This window comes from Haliotis cracherodii, unplaced genomic scaffold, assembly GCF_022045235.1.
Source record: "Haliotis cracherodii isolate W230 unplaced genomic scaffold, xgHalCrac1.p SCAF_2, whole genome shotgun sequence".
In the NCBI taxonomy this organism is placed as follows: Eukaryota; Metazoa; Mollusca; class Gastropoda; order Lepetellida; family Haliotidae; genus Haliotis; species Haliotis cracherodii.
In genome coordinates this window covers 39,474,093-39,501,570 of record NW_027266275.1, presented here as the reverse complement: position 1 = coordinate 39,501,570, position 27,478 = coordinate 39,474,093, and the positions used below count along the sequence as shown (strand labels likewise).

Here is a 27,478-nt window from a genome sequence, read left to right as displayed (position 1 = left end):
CAGTCTATATACTATATAAGCTCAATCACGAAACTGTTCTTCCGTACAGCATATCCTACAGACAGACAGAATTTATATTGTACTTTAGGCCCCAGACTCACTGAATACAAACAAGATGGAAACAAAGTGTTTATGTACATGTTCAATATACGGTTTGAGTAAAATACACTTTATGTTACAGGGATATGTTTTGCTTCTTATCTTTGGTACTTGACAGAAATTTAATCAAGCATTAAATAATATCTTACAATAGTGTATAGTAAGTAACTGTAATATGTTAATGCGTTCTCATTTTCAGAATGTCTAAAAGCTGTTTCGAATGTAACATGTAAGTTCCGTATACACACATGTATAACTCGCGTGTGATAGCAGTCGCTTTCATATCGGAGTAAAGATTGATATAAAGATTCACGTTTTTGAGTGAAATCAAATTGGGGGGTAGGCGACCCAGAGGCTAGAGGGTGCCAACCTCCAACCCCTACCCCTCTCTAGGCATCCCGCATAATTTGTTTTGTCATCCAGTTTAAGAACTCTTTACAACTATAATAGTCTGGGATTTTCAGCATAGCGCTAAATATTTTATTGAGTATTTCAATATAGAAATATTTTAAGGCATCCAGCGTATTGCAATTAACAGGGCTCCGTATCTGGCGTACCAAAAGGGCACTTAGACTAGGATCGATCTGCCCCATCGGGATATGTGTCACGACCCGAGAATAATCAGACATATTGTTGTCCGAGCCAAATGTTACACCAACATCTCAACAGCCTCGTGTCTGGGGAACACGTTACACTGCAAGATCAGGCTTGCGTCAGAGGCCAAATTTACACTAAAACCTCCACTGGCTTGTGTCATGGTCAAAGTTTACACCAGAAACTCAACAGTAATATGTATGGGGGCAATTTTACACCAGAATATCAACAGGCTTGTGTCCGGGGTCAGTTTAACAATACAATGTGTGAAGCCCATTTCTGGTGTCCCCCGCCGTGATATTGCTTGAATATTGCTAAAAGCGGCGTAAAACCATACTCACTCACTCACTCAGTTTAACAACGGTATGTCGACAGGACGCGCGTGCAGCAAAGTAACGTCAGGACTAAAGTAAGCAAGAACACAAAAGCACGAGAGCTGGTGATGTTGTTTTGTATCATAAATATTTGTCACGTTTCAAATCTTACGCTAATTATTTGAGAACCCAATGAAGTCTGCATATAGGCCTACGTACCAACGTACGATCAACCTTCTATATAAAAGTTAATCTAAGGGCTCAGTCACACATTCAGGGTTTTACTGCCGTCCTTGGTAGGACATTCCCGGTTAAAATTTGTCAAAAGTCTGATCAAGATCCTATGGTTCGTGGCGGGAAATTCACAAACAATCAGATATTGTTCAGGAAGCGTCCCGATTCAGCCGAATTCGTCCCGATTCTCCCGTTCTCATTCCGATTCTGATCCCATATGTATCTTCAGCATGGTTAAAACCGACCGAATCTGCCCGACAGCGTTCCGATTCACCCGAATGCGATCCGACAGAGATCCGACAGTGGCCGGACAGTGAACCGACAAAGACAGTTCGCATTCGGCAAGATCTGGACGCAATCTGGACTCAATCGACAAGAAACAGCAATGAACAATTCATGCCTGTTCACCACGACGGTTCATCCACAGTACATCGTCCAGACAACACAGGACATTGTTACGATTTTGAACCGATACAGCATAATCTGTCTCGACATAGTCACGTTTGTAATCCGACTAGACAAAATCGGCTGAGTTTCCCGAATGTTAAGGGAAGCACCATACTGTCGGGAGTGCTTGGCCGACCTCTCTGGACCTTTCCCGATCCGTAGGACTCCCGTTACGAACGCACACGACTGCGTTCAGACAATGATAGGACATTGCAGATCATTGAGGATAGAAATCCGACTTTTCTACTTTTTGTATCGTAGCGCTGTCTGATCTCAAACGGGAGCCATAATCAGAATTGTGTGAACCTGGTCTTAGGCTATTATATTGGAGTATGTGAATGACTATATGCAATTTTGTAATCTTATCTCAAATCCTTTAAAATGTTGCAAACATAATCATTGGGAATTTCTTTTCTTTTTTCAAATTAACAGGAAACATTGAATGTAATTGTTGTTGAAAGACGCTTTCCCATCGAAATATTATTCACATATATTTGACAGTTAAATAATATATTTCACATGAATAACCCTGATTGCTTTTACTTCTCATCTAGGGATAAATATGGAAGGAATTTAAAGGTTTACTTCATACAGTATGAACAGTTTTTGTTCACTTGCACACAATTTCCGTTAAGTTTCAATTCAGTCTTCACGCTACCTTGATTCCGACAAGGGCGGTGAGGGTAATCTATCATTCTCGTTATTTTCGAGGCTCGCATTTCGGTAAACCTACACTAACCGGAATGCGAGGCCCGGAGATTTAGATGATGGTAATACAGCGGTTTTTACTTTTGCTCGTAATGCTGAAGACCCGGGTTCGATTACCCACAATCGTTTCCCGCAGTGATACTGCTGAACTCACTCACTCACCCCAGTCGTAATTGTTTTAAAAGGTATAAAACGGTATATCTTTTGGCGCTAAGACACAGATTAGAATAAAGATCTCAATATATCAAAAACAGGGAGTCTTTATGATATATAAACGAAAAGAAGTTCAAGGAGAGAAAATCTATAATAATAGCGGTACGCAATTTCGCAATAAACGTTATACATTTGGAGTTATGCCCCTTCTCGTTTGACCGAAATGGCGGATAAGTTAAGGTATAAACTTAAAGTTTTATAAGTCTTATATTTATAGATAGGAATCCGATCACTTTGTCCGAACATGATTGTACTTAACAGAAAACATTTTGTTTAATTTTGTTGCTGATAACGAATGTAGTTCAGTTGTGTTTGTTTGTGTATTGAAAGTTAGCCTAATTGAAAAACTTAACTTTGAGGTGTTTAAATTCTAAAAACGGATTTGCGTAAACCCTTTGTAAAGAGGAAGTCAGTGACTGTTAGAGAAACCAACCGGATTATCACCTTGTCTGGTGTAAATGTTCTCGTGGTTGTGGTATTTTATGTATCAATGTCATACCATAGCGCACGATAAATCAGCTGATTTTATCAAGGGCCTATTTTCATTTTCTAACTGTAAATAATATTGATTTTGAACAGTAACTGGATGCCCTTTAGCGTGTCATTTAAAGACACAGAATAACCCCAAAAACACCAATTATTCTTTCTTGATAAAATTATCTTGATATTCCTGTCCTAGCTTGTGCTTGTATGGCAGTTGGGAATTGATGAATCAAAATTACTGTAAGGTTTCAGTATCCTATGTTTGTAAGAACTTATACAAGAGAATCACATTGTCTGGCTTTGTGTCTTGTCTGAATGCATGTCATCTTGCAGCAATGGCTTGGACCATTGTTCATGCCTTCAGTTACACAGTGACTTGATTATTTACAAGACACCAAGATATACCTCTACTAGTATTGTTGACTGCGGAATAAAACCATATTCCTAACACATTCTCACTCTCTACATTTCTATTAATTTGCCAATTCATGTCAAATGGAAATTTTAAGGAATGTGATGCCATGTATGCAGCCACTTAAAACCATTTGTAGTAGCAACTGACAAGGTATCTTGTATCAAGGACCGGTATCTAGGATCAGGCTACATAAACATGACCCTCATGCAGCTATATGGTGCTTGTTGTTTTCCTGCCTATTGCTCGGCATTAAACAAGGACTGGTCATCTCAGCATCAGTATACTGTGTATGAGTGGGGTATTCATGTTATGCTGTGGCTTGGGGTTCGAGCAATGTTATCTTTTATTAGTTTTTCTATTTATTATTATTTTTTACATGCTTTGACTTTCATATATGCCCTGTTAATGTAGATTTTCTGCATTGTCAATATCTCTTAAAGCTGAATTGTTTTAGTGAAGAATCATTTTACATATGTGTGAAAATATTCACAGTATTTGGATGTGATGCATATCCTGGCTTCAATGCTAATGATAATTGAACTGAAGACCGCAATATGTCCTTACATTGTGATTGAACAAATTCATCTTCAGCTCCATACCCTTGACACAACATGCATAATGTTGGCCATTCTATAGGTTATTGAGTAGGTTATTCTGTACCTAAGTCATTGTTGATTTAGGAAATGAAATGAAAGTAAACATATGAAATGTTAACACTACAGAGCAACTTTACTGAAGTCAATTATTGTCAAGATGACATAATCTTATCAATTAGTGACATCAGGAGCAATGGATGACATCATTCTTAACATTGAATCAGTGAGAATGATGTCATTATGATCACATGCTTCAACTGACCAATCAACACTAAGAATCACCAAATTCCCACTTGCATATAATGCAAAGTTATTACACTTTCAGCATGAGTCCAACCCTTATAGGTTATCTCATATTACCACTTTTTGTTATTGTCTGACCAATCATATGTTTTGCTTCCAGAAGTGGTCCTCCCGAGTATGTGGTAGTACGAGAGATCTACGAACATGAGGACGCACAGGAGGAATTTGAGCTGGAGCTGGAGAAAGCCCTGGATGCTAATGCCAAGATAATCATCATAGAACCTTCCAAACTAGGGGATGAAACAGCCCATTGGATAAGTGTAGGCAACTGTCTGCACAAAACATCAGTCCTGACTGGACTTGGTGCTCTAATATCAGGAGGCTGCTGGCCCAAGAGAGGCTTGCTGTTTCTGCCGCTCGGTTCCTTGAGTGTATTGTGTGCAGGAGTATATGCCATCTCCTGGCAGTTTGATCCATGTTGTAAATATCAAGTCGAACACAATAAGAACCGGATTAAGAAAATCCCAGTGCACACATTGACTACTACCACTCCTGTGGTGTTAGTTAGGCGAGACGACAAACGGCGCAAATTTCTTCACAATGCGGTGTCCCTTTGTGCAGGTGCTTTCTGTGCATGGAAGATATATCAGTGGTATATAGAATAGTGGTTATGTATGCAATGCCTATAATGTCAGACTACGTGGCAGTTATCAATGAGAAATATCCTGCAACTTGTGCCTGGATGACTGAATAAGACAGTGTGACAAGGGTGATGATGTGTGCAGTGCTTCGTCTGTGATGATGCCTATTTGTACAAAGTTGTCTCTTCAAGATCCACATAGATGCCGAATCAGAAAGTTGCACCCTTTTACCCTTGAGTGAAATGTTGAGAGCCATGTGGTTCATGAACTTAATTCCACATAATCAAAACGTTATTTTTGGGGACCTTTGACATAGTGTAATACTTATATGGATTTGGAAAAAGCTATTATATTTGAGTATTTTCAGATAATGAAGACTACTTGTTGCCATAATTCAGGGAATGAATTATTCACATGTTTATTGACCAGTTATTAAAATGTGTTTAATTGTAGCGTTTTGTGCTGTGTTTACACATGACACCAGTATTAAGAGGTTGTCTTATGATTACTTTGTTGACTTCTACAAGGAGTTTGTAAATGTCATGTTTGTGCATCAAAGGGACACAGGGAGTCTCTCTCATGCAGAGTTACATCCCTTGTGCCTGGATCCTAGAAAATCCTTAATTGCCAGCCCGTACTCATACTCATGGATGTCATTGTGGTAAACTAGAACCTGCATGAGCTTTCCTCCTAAATGAAAATGGCACTTCGTAATATAACTGAAATATTGTTTTAAGTGATGTCGGGTGCAAAACAGCATTCACCCACACACCCATATAGCTTTAGACCATATATGTACATGATATATTCATAGTCTGTTAAACAAGGGGAGTGAGCAATGCAGTCACAGGGTACTGCCAAGTGTTGGGAATATGGTTGTAAAATCATGATTGATGATTGGATCATCCCAACCAATCAATCATGAAAAAGAACCATTACCATTATTCTGCTATTTTTCAGTGGTAAGTGCAGACAAGTTCCACGCCTAACAAAAAGAAACTCAAATACTTACTTCAGCACTTTCTCAATATCTCACTCCCAAGTAGTACGTAGTGAATAAACCAAAACCAATAAACCAAAACTATTTCCAGGTTTTAAAATAGCGACGCAATATTGTGTGTAATCTTTTTTTCAAAGATTAGATCAGCATAGAACTTGAGAGAGTTGGCAATTTGTTTGTGTTTTATTATGAAGTATTGCTTTCAATTGCTTGGTTGTGTGGATGTTCGGATCAATCTCTGATTATTTCAGTTAATCAGAACACCACTGGTACTGCGGCTTCTGCTGTGTCTGGTGACCTGGCTGAGCCGGGATGAGTTTGAACCCAGATGAAATGGCTTGATTTTCAACGTTGATCCCCGGTAATTTCAAAAACGTCTTTGGTGTTGGCATTATGTAACGAAATCCCATTGCACAGGCTTTTAGCCTTTTAGTATGGCTTGATGACCATCTTTAAATCACTAGCCACACCCTGTGCCATGTCACTGTAAAGAGGCATGATACTGGATACATGGACCCTTCTCACTACATCAACTTGCTAACTTGGATGTTTCAAAATGACAATACAGTTTCTACAATTTCCAATATGATAAATGACAAGTTGATATGTAGCAAAAAATAATCAATCCTGCCTGTGTGAGTTCCAGGACAGGTTCCAAACAGCCCTGTTATTCTTAAGGGAGATCCAGTCCAGAGCTAGACATTGTAGTTAATACTCTGTGTGAAACTGTGCACTATCCCTCAGACAAAGTCGGACTAAAAACAAATTTACTGGGACTACCAACTGAACCTAGTTCCCCCTAACCTTTTTCACCGAGAAGGGCTGGTTGCAATGTGCGACAGGGCCAATTCCAATCTCATAAACATCAGATCTTAGTTCTCGCTACCGCTAAACAAAGATCTGAGGACATCCCATTACGGGTCATGTCAAACCGACCTTGCGCAAACTTTGATCGACCAATGGAATGACTGACAAGAAGTCGACATTAGCCAATCAGAAGGCAGCTTACTCATGCTTTACGGCACTAATTTCAAATTGGCGACTACGCTTCGAAACATATTTTGACAAATTCTCGATTAAAATTTTTTAACCTGAACAAAAGAACATTGGCTGGCAAATATATGGTCTAGATTGTATGGATTCAGTCATTAACCCCGTAACTATCGTTCGGAATACCCCGTGTAAAATGTTTTCGAGGATGCATGATTAGAAATCACATTCTGACTGTCACTTTCATGATATGGTAAGTGACGCTGTGATTGGTCAGATGAAAGGTCGTTCTGACGTGACCCCTACTGGGATGTCCTCAGATCTTTGTTTAAGGGTAGCAAGAACTATGATCTGATTTTAATGAGAATGGGCCTATTCAGCTGTGCTCTTGAAATTCTTGTCAATCTTGACAGGTTGCATTTGTGTTTGCTTTGGGTTTTTTGTTTTTCTTAACACCGCACTTATCAATATTCCAGCTATATTACAGCGATCTGTAAATAATTGAGTCTGGCCCAGACGATCCACTGATTGACATCATGAGCATCGATCCACACATTTGGGATACAATGACATGCGTCTACCAAGTCAGCCATATTGAATACGTCAGTTGCCTCTGAAAGACAAGAATGGGTTGCTGAAGACCTATTCTAACCCAGAACTTCATGGGTCCCAGGTTGCAGTGATCTGGCAGTACCGAAAGAGAACCTATGAAGTTTTTGGTCCAAAACTTTATATGATATCATCCATGACAGTCCCTGTATATGTTGTATTTATTATTGAACCATTAGTTCATCAATGTCTCAATGTACAACCCAGTTAGGGACTTGGGGTTAGAATAGGTCCCAAGCAGCCTAGTGCTTGTAAGATTGTTTATTTCTTGTTTATTGCTGCAAATAATCAAGTCTGGACCCATTAAAATCCAATCTTTGTGCTCGCTACGACTACACAAAGATACCTTGGTTATCAGGAGCGAGAACAAGGTTCTGATTTTAATGACATGAAAGCCATGTTGAGATGCTCATTTGTTCCCATTACTATGTCATTTGCACCGCCTTCGTGGACTGATGGATGGAGCACCTGCCCGAAGAGCAGAAGATCAGGGGTTTGATCCCCCACCACATCATACCAAGAGACATTAAAAGATGGTACCCTGCCTGGCGCTCAGGATTAAGGGGCTAAAATAAGGACTGGTCGGCCCGGGATCAGTATACTGTGTCTGAGTGGGGTATTTATGTTAAACTGCGGCATGGTATCTCAGTGGGCTAGCTCTCTAAAATCGGCCTTAATCCAGACAAGGACAAGCACGCACGCACACACGCACGACGCTGTATAAGTGCAATAATCTTGAATGTGATGTAATACTCCATTTCCTGCACCTGTTGGCAACAATACACACCATAGGGGTTCAATGACACGTCAAAGAGTCTGACCACCCAATCCACTTGGTCGCCTCTCACAGGGTGCAAGACATGTAAGAGATAACATTTCAAGTGTCATTTTCAAGGCTTTTTTAGTTGAGTTCAGTCTGTCAATACTTTTTAAAGTCCGGCATACTGTTTATGAGTCGTAAGACCACACAACATATTAGTAAGACCTAATCACAGATTTTCAAACAAGATTGATTTTCACAACCAACAAATGAAATAAATTAAATCTGTCATGAATTCTTCAAGGTGTCTGGCAAAGTGTCAAATCTATCACACTTACACATCCTTGGTATGTAACTATTAGTTTTGTGCATTTTAATGATTTTATTAACATTTTATGTCATTTTGTTCAATTTCAAGGCTTTTGAAGCTATTCTGGTGATTTTATAGGCTTTTCAAGGTTGACACTAAAAATCAAGGCTTTTCAAGAGGGACCATAAAATTCAAGGCCTTTACAAGCCTGTACAAATCTTGCTAATCGTATAAGGTTGTCAGGCTCTGTGTTGGTTGATTGAGCTGTACCAGAAATTATTTACAGACCACATGATTCAGCCAGAATCTTGCCCACTGGGGCATAAAACAACATTCACTCTCTCAATGTTTAATTTGATATGAAGAAGTATGTGTCCTGTGGGTAGAATCTGTGGTGGTTGCTTTGTTGCCAATCCAAGATACAATTTTTCAGATACCTGCTCAAATAAATTCAAAATCATGTATGTATAGAAATATATACAACTCAGTTGTTTATAGGGATACTGAGATGATTCAGTAGAAACTGTCTTAACCAGACCCTGTTAATACAGCACCAAATTTACAATCCAGTATTTACTATGTTAATACATCAAGTGAAATTAAATCCAAAACTTCCTTCACTGAAGATTCTGGGCTGCACTTGCTGGACAAAGGATGCTCCCTAGTCCGGATTAGCTTTCCACACAATCATTGCACTTGCAGGTCTGGAAAGCCCTCCTGGTCTTCAAACAATGTTTTACAATGTTGAATGATGCTGAGAATAGGCACAGCTCAGCCATAACAGTTTTGATGACACAATGTACACATACCACCTTTATGCCCAAAGTTCATCACCAAAAATGATTGCAAAAGAAGTTGTTCATTTCAAAGATGAAATAAAGCAAGTTTTCTGTAGATAGATTTAGATGTCACTATGAGAATAAGAATCATTCACCTTTCTAAAGAACCATATTCATTTTCCATTTCAGGTGGCCATTTCAAGTTTTTTCTAAACAAACGTAAGAAAAAGAAGGCCTTATCAGCATGATCAGTGCAGTCAATAAGAACAGCAGGGGTCATTGGCCAGCATTGATGAGTTCCCTGTCCAATGGAAATGGATTCTTCTGCTGCATGCAGAACGCCTTCTGTCCCAAAGCACGGTGTTCATATCAATTTCTGTTTGTTCAGCAGCTGGTCTATGTGATGCAGGCTAGAAGGAAGGAAATTTCCCCAACCATCACAAGGATCTCTTTTATTTGTACTATGGGGGGCACGGGTGGCCCAGTCGTTAAAGGTGCCGCGAATCGCTGTGCAGAGTTGCATCACTTGGGCACGCCAGAAACCTATGATTAGGGGATCGAATATAACTGGAATACTGTTAAAAGCGGCGTTAAACCCAACTCACTCACACTATTTGTACTATGAAATGCAAGACTGAAATACTACAGGCCTATTCTGTAATTAGCGCTGTGTGTGAAACTAGGCCATTGTGTGTGTGTGTAGTTACACTGATATACATCTACAATTTGACTTGGCACACAAACCAAACGGAATTTGAACAACTTGAATTAAAATTGCTAGAACTGCTGAATTTATTAAGGTGCATTGTGATCACTGATGTCTCAAGACTTCTCAAACAGGTAATGTGGCTGACTTCTTTTTCGAAAAAAAAAATCCAGTCAAAAAGGATTTTCATTATCACATGATAGTGATGATGAAAAAACCCACAACAAACCTGAAAGATGGTAGCTATATATTCATGATCAAATATAAAATATGAACCACATCATAAAAAGTATGTAATGAATAGTTGATAAATCTTGTGAAGATCTGAAATAATATAATAGAAAAAAGAAAATAGTCCTGTACAGGGATTGCAGAGAACAGTCACTGTCCTTCAGCAAAAGGGGTGCACGGGTGTCCCAGTTGTCTAAGGCGCCGCGATTCGCTGTGCAGAGTTGCGTCCCTTGGGCATGCCAGAAACCTATGATTGTGGGTTCGAATCCCGGTTCGCCCCGATTATGTTTCTAGGTTTGTCAGCACCATACCCATGCTCGTGGGTTTCATCGAAGTGGTAAATGTCTGAGACCTGCATCACTTTAGGCTTTCCTTCCACATTAAGCTGACACGCCGTGATATAACTGGAATAATGTTAAAAGAGGCGTTAAACACAACTCACTCACTCACTTTAGCAAAAGAGCATGATGCTATGGGAACACTTTCCATATTTTAGTTGATGGCTCAAGAGAAATAAATGTTTGGTAATGACCATCAATACAGTGCACCATGGCTCAGTTACCTTTTATTTGTTCCCACTAAATGAACGGACCCACCAACGTTATGTGAAATAAAACAAAAACTCCAATCTACACAAAAGAATTTTATTTTGACCTACCCAAGCTTACATCCGAAAAGTATAAAAACCGATAAGTGTCGCCTACGTGAGCAATCTCAATTTCCTGATTTATAAGTAGTATCATGTCAACAAGATGAATAAAACTGTAAACATTCATGTCTCATTCAATATATCTAAAACAAGGACATATTACATACCTGTGTAGGTACATACTAAATTTGGGGTCTATAAATAACCAGTATATCTTTGTAAATACTACAAACAATTTCATATCAGCAAAAACAAAACCATTCCATAAGAAGGCATGTAAGTTAAATAATGTTAACGAAACACTCATGGCAATGTTAAACTGTCAATAGGAATTTACGGATATTATCAAGTTATCTGTTCCAGTGACTTTTGTGCGAGAATGATACAACATAACTGTGCAAAACTTGGGTGAATGAACTGACTTCCTTTCATACATTCTGTAAACCCTGACATTATCTTATTGAATCATTTCAACACTTCTCTCATACATCTAGGGCCTCATACTTCTTCCATGTATTCACGCATTAGAAACTATGAATCCTACTGTGAGGTCCATCCTTGAATATCCAGGGTATTGCATTACTATTTTGTAGAATGGATGCACCATTTTTCCTTTGATGTCAGCTATACAATAACTCCTGACACATTATCAAGGGCTAGAGCCTCTGATACCCTGTTTAGGAGGTGGAGATACCATTAAACAAGTAGCTCATGTGTACAATTATTTATAAATACATACACACATCAGGCCAAAAACAATGTCTCAAGTTTCAAGCTATGAAACATAACCGTTATTGTTTCCATTTCAAGTTGGTAGTACACATTAATGCAATATCTGCATATCTGTTAAAAGAATAATAATTGAGGCTGGCGTTTGAAAACGAAAAAACATTTTGTCATGTATTTTGTCTGCACGTCAAATGGAGGGATCATAATGGGAGTTACGAACACACCTCATTTATCCAGTGTATCGTAAATCCATTCCATAATAATATATACCCATTCACCACCATGTCTCTTTAATAACTAGACATCCAATCAAGTTTGAAACAAGTGACAATATCCCCAGTCCTCCCCTTGACTTCAGCGAGCTGTCTCAAATACAAATCTTCTTGTGTAAGGACTTACCTCCCATATTTAATAGTACCCAGAAAAACATCTTTTAAAATTTAAAATTCATAAATAAGTCTTCTGATTCAGTTAAAATATCATACTGATAGACTGCTTAGAAAAGCCGCCAATGCTGATGTATCATTCTGAGAAGGCATTTGATTGGTTGTTGATGAGCAAGAGAAATTCTGTGCAAAATTACTGATTAGAGAGAGATGGAGCTGATGATACCACTTCTATCACTAAGCTGTGGTGGTGAATGGATTCAGGTACTTATAATAACAGAATGGAGATGTATTACCCTTGATAACTGAGGATGAATGTTAGGTTGAACGGCTGCACGTTTTATATAGCTAAATCGAGTCCTGTATTAACAGTCTCACAATGTAATGGATATCATTACAAATAAATCTTGTTGCAGCTCTCACTCTAACCAGCATCACCTTGCCATCAGCCAATAAAATCACAAACAATCATTAGTAATTCATCCCTTCCTTCATACAGAATAATCTACACACAATGACCATAAAGTGACACGGATATCAATCTCATTAAAATCAGATCTTAGTTTTTGCTACCGCTAAACAAAGATCTGACGATATCCCATTACGGGTCACGTCAGACCGACCTTGCGCGAACTTTGACCAACCAATGGAATGACCAATCAGAAGGCAGCTTTCTCGTGCTTTACAGCACTAATTTCAAATTGGCGACTAAGCTTCGAAACATATTTTGACAAATTCTCGATTATAAATTTGAAACCTGAACCAAAGAACATTCTGGAATGGCTAACAGATGGTCTAGATTGTATTAATTCAGTCGTTAAACCCGTAGCTATCGTTCGGAGTTGAAGTTTTCGAGGTTGCATGATTAGAAATTACATTCCGACTGTCACTTTCATAATCTGGTAAGCGTTGCTCTGATTGGTCAGATGAAAGGTCTTTCTGACGTGACCCCTAATGGGATGTCCTCAGATCTTTGTTCAGTGGTAGCGAGAACTAAGGTCTGATTTTAATGTGATTGTACGGATATGAAGTTAACACTTGTGAACGTGAAAACTACCTACGGCCACAGCAAAGCTCCATGAAAAAATAAAAAACTACTAAATCATCCCTGAACATAATCTGAACTCTACATCACACATTGTTCAATAGGCACATATTCAAACATACAGAAATCATTTGAATGGTATTTCCTTGGCACATTATGTCATACACAATAAAGAAATATAACAAAGAATAATCACGCCATCATGAACTAAAATTAGGACCAACAAATTGTATGTTTACTGAACTGCATCACTTTTATTGTGTTTATTAACATACAGTTAAATATTGTTGTGTTTTTGTTTGTTTGTTGCTTAATGCCACACTCAGCTATATTTCAGTTACATGACGGTGGTCTGTAAATAATCGAGTCCGGACCAGACAACCCAGTGGTTGATATCATGAGCATCAATCCACGCAATTCTGACATGCATCATTGTTTTATGAAATGACAGTAATGTTAAAAAGAATAATCTAATTCCAAATGAAATGTCACTTTCATAATACATCATCTGCTTTATGAAATGATGGCATCGATACAGTCTATCATAATACTGAAGATCATATCTGCATTCAAAACATTTGACACTTTGTACTTCATCAGCACCATCCATAACAACAGAAAGTTCAAGCTGTGCAACAGACAAATGTTAGCACCTTGTCAGAACCAGTGATTGATATTATGAGCAATGTTCCACGCCATCAAGGAAGGATGACATACAGCCATGTCACCAAGCCTGACTGCTAATCCATCAGTCATGCAAGAAGCATAGGTAGCTGGGGACCTGCTCTAGCCCAGATTCCTCAGTGGAAGTTGTTCATCTATCAATAAAACATTTAATGACCTTCTGGCACATTTTCCTCAAAAGTGGAGAGGGGGTAAGACATTTTTGAATTATTTTTATTGAAACAAAAGTGATGCGTGAGGAACACATTTGATTCCCCCCCCCATAATTGAGCTCAATTGTGATTTGAATTCCCTGATTAGTGAAAAGCGTCTAAGGTATTCTAAACAGCACAGAGAATTGAAACCCATTTGCAAAAAGGGCCACACATCCCACCACCTATGCTGGTCCAAAACACAATACAAGAACTAAATTGTCTCCATAAGAGAAAAAGACTATAGCAAGGACACTTTGGCAACTGAAACACCGACATCTGGCCTACTGAACACTCTCGAACAACAAATTATTCTGACAAATCAATCACACAGTACTACCTCACACAGACACTTCAAATCACTTATTCTTCAAATAGTCTATTTTCTGTTTCCTGGCACGAGATCTCATCAGAGAGAAATATGTTTTTGGAAACAAAACTCTGGTGTAGTAGGCTAGTTTGGGCATGAGCGTTGCTAGAATGACATCAGCCTGGTTGAACTCGATGGCTTGAAGTACACGCTGCGCCACATACTCTGGGCTCATTCCTGATGCTGTGGTGGGATCTGTTACTGTCAAAAAAGAGAAGTTGAAAATTGTCAGTCTGTTTGCTACTGAAATAACATAAAGAGTGACACAGTATTTCACTTATATCACAGCAGTCAGTTTCTGATGTGACTCTGGTCCAGCCATATCATGGCATTATCCCCATGATCAACCTTAATAAGTTTGGTGTTCCTTGGTGGTTGGGTAGCTCAGTGGTTAATGCATTTGTTCATCATGCCGCAGGCTGGTTGTTTGTTGTTTAATGCCACACTCAGCAATATTCCAGCTACCGTATATGACGTTGTGATATTGTACCAGAATCACACAATATCACAGCTGCATGTATCAGAATCACACAATATCACAGCTGAACGCACCAATATGACAGCTGCATGTACCAGAATCACACAATATCACAGCTGCATGTAACAGTATCACACAATATGACAGCTGCATGTACCAGTAGCACACAATATCACTGCTGCATGTACAAGAATCACACAATATCACAGGTGCTCGAACCAGAATCACACAATACCACAGCTGCATGTACCATTATCACACAATATCACATCTGCACATACCAGGATCACACAATATCACAGCTGCATATACCAGAATCACACAATATCACTGCTCCATGTACCATGATCACACAATATCACTGTTGCATGTACCAGTATCATAGCTGCATGTACCAGTATCACACAATATCACAGCTGCATGTACCAGTATCACACAATATCACATCTGCACATACCAGTATCACACAATATCACAGCTGCATGTACCAGTATCACACTAATTCACAGCTGCACATACCAGTATTACACAATATCACAGCTGCATGCACCAGAATCACACAACGCCACAGCTTCATGTACCAGGATCACACAATATCACAGCTGCATGCACCAGAATCACACAACACCACAGCTTCATGTACCAGGATCACACAATATCACTGCTCCATGTACCATGATCACACAATATCACTGTTGCATGTACCAGTATCACAGCTGCATGTACCAGTATCACACAATATCACAGCTGCATGTACCAGTATCACAGCAGCATGTTCCAATATCACTTGATATCACTGCTGCATGTACCAGAATCACACAATATCACAGCAGCATGTACCAGTATCACACTATATTAGAGCTGCATGTACCAGTATTACAGCTGCATGTACCAGTAGCACACAATATCACAGCTGCATGTACCAGTATCACACTATATTACAGCTGCATGTACCAGTATCACACAAAATCACTGCTGCATGTACCAGTATCACAGCGGCATGTACCAGTATCACAGCTGCATGTACCAATATCACTCGATATCACTGCTGCATGTACCAGAATCACACTATATCACAGAAACATGTACCAGTATCACACTATATCACAGCAGCATGTACCAGAATTACACAATATCACAGCTGCATGTACCAGGATCACACAATATCACTGCTGCATGTGCCAGTATCACTGCTGCATGTACCAGTAGCACATAATATCACAGCTGCATGTGCCAGAATCACACAATATTACAGCTGCATGTACCAGTATCACACAATATCACTCTTGCATGTACCAGTATCACAGCTGCATGTACCAGTAGCACACAATATCACAGCAGCATGTACCAGAATCACACAATATCACAGCTGCATGTACCAGTATCACAGCTGCATGTACCAATATCACTCGATATCACTGCTGCATGTACCAAAATCACACAATATCACAGCTGCATGTACCAGTATCACACTATATCACAGCTGCTTGTACCAGTATCACACAATATCACAGCTGCATGTACCAGTATCACACAATATCACAACTGCATGTACCAGTATCACACAAATTCACAGCTGCACATACCAGTACTACACAATATCACAGCTGCATGTAACAGTATCACACAATATCACAGCTGCATGCACCAGAATCACACAACACCACAGCTGCATGTACCAGGATCACACAATATCACAGCTGCATATACCAGAATCACACAATATCACTGCTCCATGTACCATGATCACACAATATCACTGTTGCATGTACCAGTATCACAGCTGCATGTACCAGTATCACAGATGCATGTACCAATATCACTCGATATCACCGCTGAATGTACCAGAATAACACTATATCACAGCAACATGTACCAGTATCACACAATATCACAGAAGCATGTACCAAAATCACACTATATCACAACTGCATGTACCAGTATCACACAAATTCACAGCTGCACATACCAGTATTACACAATATCACAGCTGCATGTACCAGTATCACACAATATCACAGCTGCATGTACCAGTATTACACAATATCACAGCTGCATGTACCAGTATCACACAAATTCACAGCTGCACATACCAGTATTACACAATATCACAGCTGCATGTACCAGGATCACACAATATCACAGCTGCATGTACCAGTATTACACAATATCACAGCTCCATGTACCATGATCACACAATATCACTGTTGCATGTACCAGTATCACAGATGCATGTACCAGTAGCACAGATGTACCAATATCACTCGATATCACTGCTGAATGTACCAGAATAACACTATATCACAGCAACATGTACCAGTATCACACAATATTACAGCTGCATGTACCAGTATCACACAATATTACACCAGCATGTACCAGAATCACATAAAATCACAGCTGCATGTACCAGAATTACACAATATTACAGCTGCATGTACCAGTATCACACAATATTACTGCTGCATGTATCAGTATCACAGCTGCATGTACCAATATCACACAATATCACAGCTGCATGTACTAGTATCACACAATATCACAGCTGCATGTACCAGGATCACACAATATCACAGCTGCATGTACCAGGATCACACAATATCACAGCTGCATGTACCAGTATCACATAATATCACAGCTGCATGTACCAGGATCACACAATATCACAGCTGCATGTACCAGGATCACACAATATCACAGCTGCACGTACCAGGATCACACAATATCACAGCTGCATGTACCAGTATCACACAATATCACAGCTGCATGTACCAGGATCACACAATATCACAGCTGCATGTACCAGTATTACAGCTGCATGTACCAGTAGCACACAATATCACAGCTGCATGTACCAGTATCACACTATATTACAGCTGCATGTACCAGTATCACACAAAATCACTGCTGCATGTACCAGTATCACAGCGGCATGTACCAGTATCACAGCTGCATGTACCAATATCACTCGATATCACTGCTGCATGTACCAGAATCACACTATATCACAGAAACATGTACCAGTATCACACTATATCACAGCAGCATGTACCAGAATTACACAATATCACAGCTGCATGTACCAGGATCACACAATATCACTGCTGCATGTGCCAGTATCACTGCTGCATGTACCAGTAGCACATAATATCACAGCTGCATGTGCCAGAATCACACAATATTACAGCTGCATGTACCAGTATCACACAATATCACTCTTGCATGTACCAGTATCACAGCTGCATGTACCAGTAGCACACAATATCACAGCAGCATGTACCAGAATCACACAATATCACAGCTGCATGTACCAGTATCACAGCTGCATGTACCAATATCACTCGATATCACTGCTGCATGTACCAAAATCACACAATATCACAGCTGCATGTACCAGTATCACACTATATCACAGCTGCTTGTACCAGTATCACACAATATCACAGCTGCATGTACCAGTATCACACAATATCACAACTGCATGTACCAGTATCACACAAATTCACAGCTGCACATACCAGTACTACACAATATCACAGCTGCATGTAACAGTATCACACAATATCACAGCTGCATGCACCAGAATCACACAACACCACAGCTGCATGTACCAGGATCACACAATATCACAGCTGCATATACCAGAATCACACAATATCACTGCTCCATGTACCATGATCACACAATATCACTGTTGCATGTACCAGTATCACAGCTGCATGTACCAGTATCACAGATGCATGTACCAATATCACTCGATATCACCGCTGAATGTACCAGAATAACACTATATCACAGCAACATGTACCAGTATCACACAATATCACAGAAGCATGTACCAAAATCACACTATATCACAACTGCATGTACCAGTATCACACAAATTCACAGCTGCACATACCAGTATTACACAATATCACAGCTGCATGTACCAGGATCACACAATATCACAGCTGCATGTACCAGTATTACACAATATCACAGCTGCATGTACCAGTATCACACAAATTCACAGCTGCACATACCAGTATTACACAATATCACAGCTGCATGTACCAGGATCACACAATATCACAGCTGCATGTACCAGTATTACACAATATCACAGCTCCATGTACCATGATCACACAATATCACTGTTGCATGTACCAGTATCACAGATGCATGTACCAGTAGCACAGATGTACCAATATCACTCGATATCACTGCTGAATGTACCAGAATAACACTATATCACAGCAACATGTACCAGTATCACACAATATTACAGCTGCATGTACCAGTATCACACAATATTACACCAGCATGTACCAGAATCACATAAAATCACAGCTGCATGTACCAGAATTACACAATATTACAGCTGCATGTACCAGTATCACACAATATTACTGCTGCATGTATCAGTATCACAGCTGCATGTACCAATATCACACAATATCACAGCTGCATGTACTAGTATCACACAATATCACAGCTGCATGTACCAGGATCACACAATATCACAGCTGCATGTACCAGGATCACACAATATCACAGCTGCATGTACCAGTATCACATAATATCACAGCTGCATGTACCAGGATCACACAATATCACAGCTGCATGTACCAGGATCACACAATATCACAGCTGCACGTACCAGGATCACACAATATCACAGCTGCATGTACCAGTATCACACAATATCACAGCTGCATGTACCAGGATCACACAATATCACAGCTGCATGTACCAGTATTACAGCTGCATGTACCAGTAGCACACAATATCACAGCTGCATGTTTTAGTACCACAGCTGAATGTACCAATATCACTACTCCATGTACCAGCTATCACAGCTGCATGTACCAGTATCACACTTTATTACAGCTGCATGTACCAGTATCACACAATATCACTGCTGCACACACAATATCACTGCAGACAATATCACAGCAGCATGTACCAGAATCACTCATTATCACAGCTGCATGTACCAGTATCACAGTTGCATGTACCAATATCATTCGATATCACTGCTGCATGTTCCAGAATCACACTATATCACAGCTGCATGTACCAGGATCACACAATGTCACAGCCAGATGTACCAGTATCACACTATATCACAGCTGCATGTACCAGTGTCACACAATATCACAGTTAAACTATATTACTGATCCTACCTCCATGTTTTGATCCATCAGAACAGACTGCATTCTGGGAGAGATTTGTGTGCATGTACCCTGGACTGATGATGCTAACTTTAACATTTCTATCAGCAACTTCAGCTCGTAGGCAATCAAAAAATGCCTGAAATGCATGCTTTGATGCAGAGTCTGGAAAAAATATGTAGAAACATCATTACTTAATACAGTGACCTATCTCAAAGTGAGTGAGTAAGTTTAATGCCTCTTTGAACTTCTCCTTGATCACCAACTGTACCATTCAAAAACACTGAGGACTCATCTTCTCCCTGAGGCAAGGGAGTTAACTCTCTATTTAAGTCCAGTTTCCATGTCAGTCAACTCAAATATCACAAGAAGCTGTGGACCCATTTGCCTCCAAAGCTTTGTTTCAGTAGTGACGTCACCATCTCTATCCATCTTATCACAAACATAACACATTAGTTCTCTAGCTCAGGAACTCTAACTCTGGCTCAAAAATCAATCAAAAACAATCTACATCCCTTTACGGGTCACGTCAGAACGACCATTCACGAACTTTGACCAACCAATGAAATGACTGACAAGAAATCGACATTAACCAATCAGAAGGCAGCTTTCTCGAGCTTTACGACACTAGTTTCAAACTGGCAACTACGCTTTGAAACATATTTTGACGTATTCTCAATTAAATGTTTTTAAACTGATCAAAAGATCATTCTGGAATGGCTTATAGTAGGTCTAGATTGTATGGATATAATAATAAAACTCGTAACTGTTGTTCGGAATACCCTCTGTTAAATATTTCGAGGTTGCATAATTAGAAAACACATTCCGACTGTCACTGTCATGATCTTGTAAACGACGCTCTGATTGGTCGGATGAAAGGTCGTTCTGACGTGACCCGTAATGGGATGTCCACAGATCTTTGTTTAGCGGTAGCGAGAACTAAGATGTGATTTTAATGAGATTGCATCCAAAATTGGGGCCTCATACAGCAAGCCTTCTGTATATTTAATTGAATCAAAGATTGAATAAATACTATTTGCTCGTATTGACCAGGAAAAGAAACTACAGTAAATTTTGTTGTTCAGTTTAATTTCAATCTTTTTAATCCTTTTCAAGTTGAGCATTTTTTTCTTTAGATATTTGGACAGTGTGTTCTGTTTTATGCCGGCTGTCATGTCCTCGAATTATGTCCCATGGGCCCGTCATCATGTAATTTCTAATTTCTACTGATTATTTCTACAACAGAAAACCCAGCATTTTGTGCAACGTTCATTATGTATCCTTGGGTATTTTTTGTGATCCATTTGCAACATTTAGTGTTAGTGACAAAATGGTATGCTGTAGTGGTCAGAAAAAGCTTAGAAATCAAAAGGTCTAGCATAAATCTACCAGATAGAGGGACAGCCTGCCCATGAACTTACCAGTCCAAGCCATGGTTTACAGGTCAATACTGGTACATAGTGGAGAATACTCTTTCATGTATACTGAACACAAAACGTAACTCACATGCTGATCTATATGGAATGGAGAATTTCCCCTGGACACTGCTGATGCCGACTATATAACCGCCACCTTGACTCAGCATGATAGGGAGGAGAGCTGCAGAGACAGAAACAGTTTGACAGATATTTGAATAAAACATATTTTAGTGAGCATGGTTTTACTCCGCTTTAAGCAATATTCCAGCAATATGACGGCAGGGGGCACCAGAAATGGGCTTCATACATTGTACCCATGTCGGGAATCGAAAAAACGTATATGATATATACCAGATACGATGAAAGTAATTTCCTTCATTCTTAATTATCTGTAACACCAGAGTGAAAACTAATTGCTTGAACGCACCTACAGTCACTAATTTGGAGTTACCTCCCTTCATCCTCGTCTTGCTTCCACATTACCAAGGAAGGAACCAGAATGAGGGGAGGTCAGGTGGGCCTTATCACTGTCATATCAGGTTACGAATACATGTATCATATGCAAGATATTCAAATAATGATAAGCCTCATAATCCCCCTCCATCTTGCTGGTACAGGTGACTGACAGGAAGAGTAATTTGCACTGCCATGGGTGAGGCCATGTCACCTTCAGGTGTTCAGGGAGTAAGCAAAAATCCTCCTCATCATGCTGCTCCAGGATTGAAGAGCACAGGAAGATCCTAAATCTTTGGTCTTCCTGGTCCAGTCACTGGTTCCTGGCCACTGTAGCCAAGCATATCAGGAAAACAGTTTTCTGAGTCAGAAGATGATGATCTGATGACTTGAGATTTGCAGCTTTGTAGTTAGATGTCTTAGAGCTACACTGAGGAGGTCAGAACTTCTGTCATTGATCTTCTTACAAGATCCCTTTCACAGTAATAATCTTTGGTTTGAACTTGTGACACTGTGCCTGTACGAAGATAGCGATCATACACCCACATACATTCTTTGACTTCCTAAGAAAGAGGATAACAGCCACAAAGTGTGTCATTGCCTTTCAGCTGAAAATCTTTTCCCCCTGTTCTTATCCTTGAGGGGACCAAGTGGAGATCCTATGAACACAGACAACAGCTTGAGCTGCTCTCCTGGAAAAGCCATGTTACTAAAGCGCCCTTTGCAGAGCCCAGTTTCTGGGCAGGCAGTGTTGTGTGTCAGCCCTTGATGCACTAAGTCAACACTGGGAACAAGTGGCTGGAAACAGTGTGGCAGCCACATCATCATCTAACCACTGAACAGCTACAGAATGGACCAAATCACTCTCAGACATTGATAAAAGTAATATAATGGATTACAAATGTAAGTCCAGATACAAAATGAACACTTTTAAAGCCACAAACTGTTATAACAGGAGTAACTTGCATACTTCAGTACAGATTTTTTTACATGCTTCTTCCGGTGTTTTGTGCTCACGATAAAATTTTTGCATTGTAAATTAGAATCAAAGTTAATTGTATGAGTGTATTATGCACTTACTGGTAGTCCAACGGTAGAATAATGTATTCCAGTACATAACTCATCAAGGAATACATTTATCTAGGGAGGCCCCTTCCCAGGTTGTTGACATGCTCTTTCCGGTGTTGTGTGCTCCCGATAACAACTTCTTGCATACATGTGTTATGCATACACTGGTAGTCCAACAGTAGTCAAATACTGTATTTCAGTATTATACTCATCAAGGAATAGGGAGGCCCTTCCAAGGTTGATTGCACACAACTGTTAATTTGCCTTCATACTAGTTTCAACAACCAAAAAACATATGGGGCATTGCACTATATTTTCAAAAACCATTCCCTGTGAACTCATTCTTTATTTTTTTAAGCCTTGGTTGTAATTCTCAGTATAACCAATCACAAATTTTGACTACCCATGTTAAATATTGCAGCCTGATAAATGTTTTCGCTTCTATTTTGACAATTTAACTGTGAGTCTGTGACACATCCAAAATGTCGCAACAGGGCAAATTGCATTCCTCTTTTCGGGTGAAGGAAACCTGGCCCATATATTAAGCGAAAAATTAAGTAGGACAAAAACGGAAATTTCTCCCAAAATGATCAGGGTTCCATGGCTCGTAAAATTTGAAGCAGGCTATAACTTTTAAGGCTGGCTAGCCCACGTGGCCAGCAATATTTTACGACTATTTCATACCCTGCTCACTAATGTCTTTTTCTTCCTGGTAATACCTTTAGTTATGGCTATTTGGCCAAAGTAGTTGACCATCATGACCTTTCGGTCCACCTCCATAGCTGTGTCTTCAATCTGCCCCCGATAGCTGATCCCAGCGTTGTTAACCAGGATGTCTACCCTACCATGGAACCTCAGCGCATCCTTCACCTTGCCGGGAAGACTGGGCACATCTTCCAAATCCATCACCAGAAGCTTCGGATCATGCAGCTGTCGCTTCTGAAAACATCACAACAGGTAGTTATTCACCATTGGGAGAAAGAAAGCACTGTCAATGTTCCACAGGTTTGTACATTCTATATTCCTCCATCACCTGTGAATACATACGATCACTTTGCCTCGGGGTTGCTATTCTTTAGCCAACAAATCAAGACATTGCCTGGTTCCATCGACAGGTAAACAAGCAAGTACTCAAACCAATGAGTGGTCAGATTACATTGCCAAAGTGGCAATATTTCTTGTGAGCATAGCCTTGCGGACATCTGCTCTACACACTGCTTCAGTCACAGGCAGTGGTAGGATTTGCACAAAGAGGTCATGCACAGAGTAGGGCTCACTTGACTTGTGTGAGTTATGAACAGACTAATTCCATTTGCTGGCTAAAAATATACACATGTCACAACAACAGCAAAGAGGTCTTGATGGTGTAAATTAGATTACAAAAACAATGAGTGAGTGAGTGAGTTTGGTTTAACGCCACTTTTAACAGTATTACAGTTATATCAAGGCGTGTCAGCTTAATGTGGGAGGAAAGCCCGAAGTGATGCAGGTCTCAGACATTTACCACTTCGGTGAAACGCATGAGCACAGATATGGTGCTGACAAACCTAGAAACATAATCAGGGCGAACCGGGATTTGAAACCCACAATCATAGGTTTCTGATGAGCCCAAGGGACGAAACTCAGCACAGCATATTGCAGCGCCTTAGACGACACGGCCACCCGTGCCCCCACAAAACCTATGAAGAATTGTTGAGAGAGAGACTAGGGACTTCTTAAGAAGTCCTTGATGATCTGACTTTTAGACTATGATTCTCAGCTGTTCTGTATTACTATTGGCGACAGATAGAAAATAAACTATGTCATTAAAACACTTTCAATATACACAAAAGTTTGAATTACCCAGTAACACAAAATCATACCAGCAGACATCATTAATACAGTATTTCCATATTTACTTACTCCTAACTCTGTTCTCAGGATGTCTGAAGTCTCCTTTAGCTTGTCAACACTCCTACCTGCCAATATCACATGGCAGCCAGCCTGCAGGAAGATTTTTGCACATGCTGTAAAAACAAAGAGGAAAGCTACAACATATACAATATATCTGAGTGAGTGAGTGAGTTTGGTTTCAGTCTACTTTGGTAGTAATAACTGATCAACGGACGGTCTTAGTGTAGCATCAGATCAGGAATGGTTTAGACAAACTAAGGATTGTACTCATCTCTGGAACTCGAATCACTATCCATGGCCCAATTCCACAAAGGGATCTTAGCGCCAAGATCATAACTCATGTACTTTACAATTTGAAATCAAGCATAAAAATCGCCAGGGCCCACTTGCACAAAGCGATCTTAGCGCTAAGATGATCGTAACTCCCATGATTTAACACAGACTTACAATAGTCGTAGCGCTTAGATCACTTTGTGCAAGTGGGCCCAGGAGTCCTTGTCATGACTATAATCTAAAAGCCTAAACATATTGGGGTTTCCAGATGATATACATGTAGAAGCAAACCTAAAAGATTCCAGACCCAGCATCAGAAATTGGCACTAGTCCTGTAGTCCTTGCCGAAAATGCCCAATAGTTAAGGTATAAGGACTAGTAGAAATTTGCCATTTTTAAGGGGTTTGCTACATGTTCTCATTTTAAGGACTAGTGGGCTACAACTGTTGGTTTCTACCGCTGCAGACCAACTCTGAATTTTGAACAATACTTTATCATTCCCTCATGACAGTTTTAGCGCTAACATCGCTTGTGGAACAGTGCCCAGGAGACTGGCAGCTGCAGGATGCAACTCTGTATAGTGACATGTAGCACCTTAGACCAGGCTCGCCTCCTGTACTGCCTGATAGCATAGGTTTTTTAGGATATCAACATACAACAGTCTAAACATGTCAGTGATTAAATAAGAAAATGGTGATGTTATGGTGTATTGAACATACCTTTTCCTAGTCCAGATGTCGCTCCTGTTATAAGAACTACTTTGTCCTTGACCAAGGTTTTCTTCCTATATCCCCATATAATGTACAGAAGGCACAACAAACCAATGGGTGCACCTACTATACTACCAATGACCTCCCACGAGATTTTACCCATCTCAGAAGGGCATCATGACTGCATCATTCTGAAACATATCATAGTAGGCCAATGAACATGTTACAAAATGGGATGTTTTGAGGTCTCTCTGTTCATGATGGTGGATTACCTATGAGTTGTAGACAATTTGTTAGCATAAAAATGAGTATTACGAGCTATTTATTACATATTTCTTATTGTTCATCAACATGCTGGACAAGAATGGACTATGCTATTATTCACCATGTCGTTTACATCAACTTTTACTGTCTTAAGAAAAACTTGAAATATTAGTCAGTATATGTGTCCTGATTCACCAGCATATTCATGCAACGCAAATTTACATCCGATGATATGATATACCATGTATACATTACGCCTCTCATTTATTGACTTATGATTTAATTCTGCATTGATTTTCAAAAAGTAATATGTACAGAGGTTTTTAATAAGTACTAATAATGCAGTCTGATAACTACTTGGGTTTGTGTCAACTTACCACCTGTCAAAAACAAAAAAAAATGCCCAATTTGATTGCACAATATAATAAGAAGAAGTGTAAGTTTACCCATCATGTGAGTTGGTTAACTGGTTGATGGCACATATCAAATATCACGATATGTCCCTCAAGTATCACAATATGTATTAACATGTGGCATCCTGTGACCACCACCCACCCCCTCCACACACAGTGAATGTTATCTCATGCCCTTTTCAGCAGTATTACAATATCATGATGATGCTGGACAAATATTCCACTCTGGGCCGTACAAATCAAGGGTAATGGTAGCATTAGAACTGATTCATTATGTTTCATTATGACAACCTGCCCATACCAATTCTAGTTATTTGACACAGCAAGGGAGACCTATTCTAACTAGAAATAACCATAGTAAAAAGGATTAGATTGCGAGTTGAGTAAAATACCAAAGTGGACATTGACATATCTATGTTGTATGTATGAACATTTTGCTTTCTGAGTTTGGACGAAAAAGAAACACTGTTATTACTGAATAACATGGGTCACTCAAACAGTGAGTAATGCTCATTCTAGAGTTTTACGTTTTGTTTGATCTGGTTTTATAGATATTAGTATCTGTAGAGCGTTAAGGACATTCTGTGGTTTCAGGTCAGCAACAAATTACAATAATCTGTAACTTCCATGGATAACTGTCATAAACATTTCCTTCATTGAAGTGGACCAAATTATTACTCTACCTTGAAAAATTAGTCCAAAAAGTATGAGGAAACTTTTTAGGAGCAAAAGATTAGCAACAGTACTATGTAATGTTTCTATGAATGTATCAACTTGTTGAAAACATGTTCATACGTGTATAATAAATTCAGGTTGATTTGATATCGAGGAGTGTCTTGCTGGTAAGATAAGGAGTGTTTTGACAGTCCACCCTTTCCATGAATCAAAACACAGGAAACGGAAGTGTAAGTCAACAACACCGCATG

The 27,478-nt window shown here is 39.6% G+C and overlaps 2 protein-coding genes across 3 annotated transcripts; one reads left to right on the top strand and one right to left on the bottom strand.

Moving 5' to 3' along the window:
• Window positions 1–2,767: 2,767 nt before the first annotated feature.
• On the top strand, window positions 2,768–5,540 carry LOC139469108 (transmembrane protein 11, mitochondrial-like). The gene is made up of 2 exons (XM_071251239.1): window positions 2,768–2,789; window positions 4,507–5,540. Exons 1-2 carry the CDS (start codon window positions 2,773–2,775, stop codon window positions 5,009–5,011), a joined length of 522 nt encoding a protein of 173 aa, XP_071107340.1. The 5' UTR covers window positions 2,768–2,772; the 3' UTR covers window positions 5,012–5,540.
• Window positions 5,541–13,619: 8,079 nt separating this feature from the next.
• Window positions 13,620–27,439, bottom strand: LOC139468081 (dehydrogenase/reductase SDR family member 7B-like). Of its 2 annotated transcripts, none has more exons than XM_071249792.1 (7): window positions 27,348–27,439; window positions 25,885–26,066; window positions 24,902–25,005; window positions 23,719–23,938; window positions 21,567–21,659; window positions 20,073–20,225; window positions 13,620–14,627 (listed from the first exon to the last, which is right to left on the bottom strand). In XM_071249792.1, the coding sequence occupies exons 2-7, from the start codon at window positions 26,036–26,038 to the stop codon at window positions 14,416–14,418; spliced, it is 936 nt and encodes a 311-aa protein (XP_071105893.1). In that variant the 5' UTR covers window positions 26,039–26,066; window positions 27,348–27,439; the 3' UTR covers window positions 13,620–14,415. The 2 variants fall into 2 exon arrangements, with proteins under 2 accessions (XP_071105893.1, XP_071105894.1); XM_071249793.1 differs by lacking the exon at window positions 27,348–27,439 and adding an exon at window positions 27,236–27,318.
• Between the last annotated feature and the right edge of the window lie 39 nt (window positions 27,440–27,478).

What these genes read in the sequence shown, in the direction of transcription:
- LOC139468081 (XM_071249792.1), bottom strand. Translation starts at nt 26,038, where the DNA reads ATGGGTAAAATCTCGTGGGAGGTCATTGGTAGTATAGTAGGTGCACCC. An exon ending in TCCTGAGAACAGAGTTAGGA is followed by an intron (nt 23,939 to 24,901) that starts GTAAGTAAATAT and finishes TGATGTTTTCAG; the next exon opens with AAGCGACAGCTGCATGATCC. An exon ending in TGATGGATCAAAACATGGAG is followed by an intron (nt 14,628 to 20,072) that starts GTAGGATCAGTA and finishes CTTTTTTGACAG; the next exon opens with TAACAGATCCCACCACAGCA.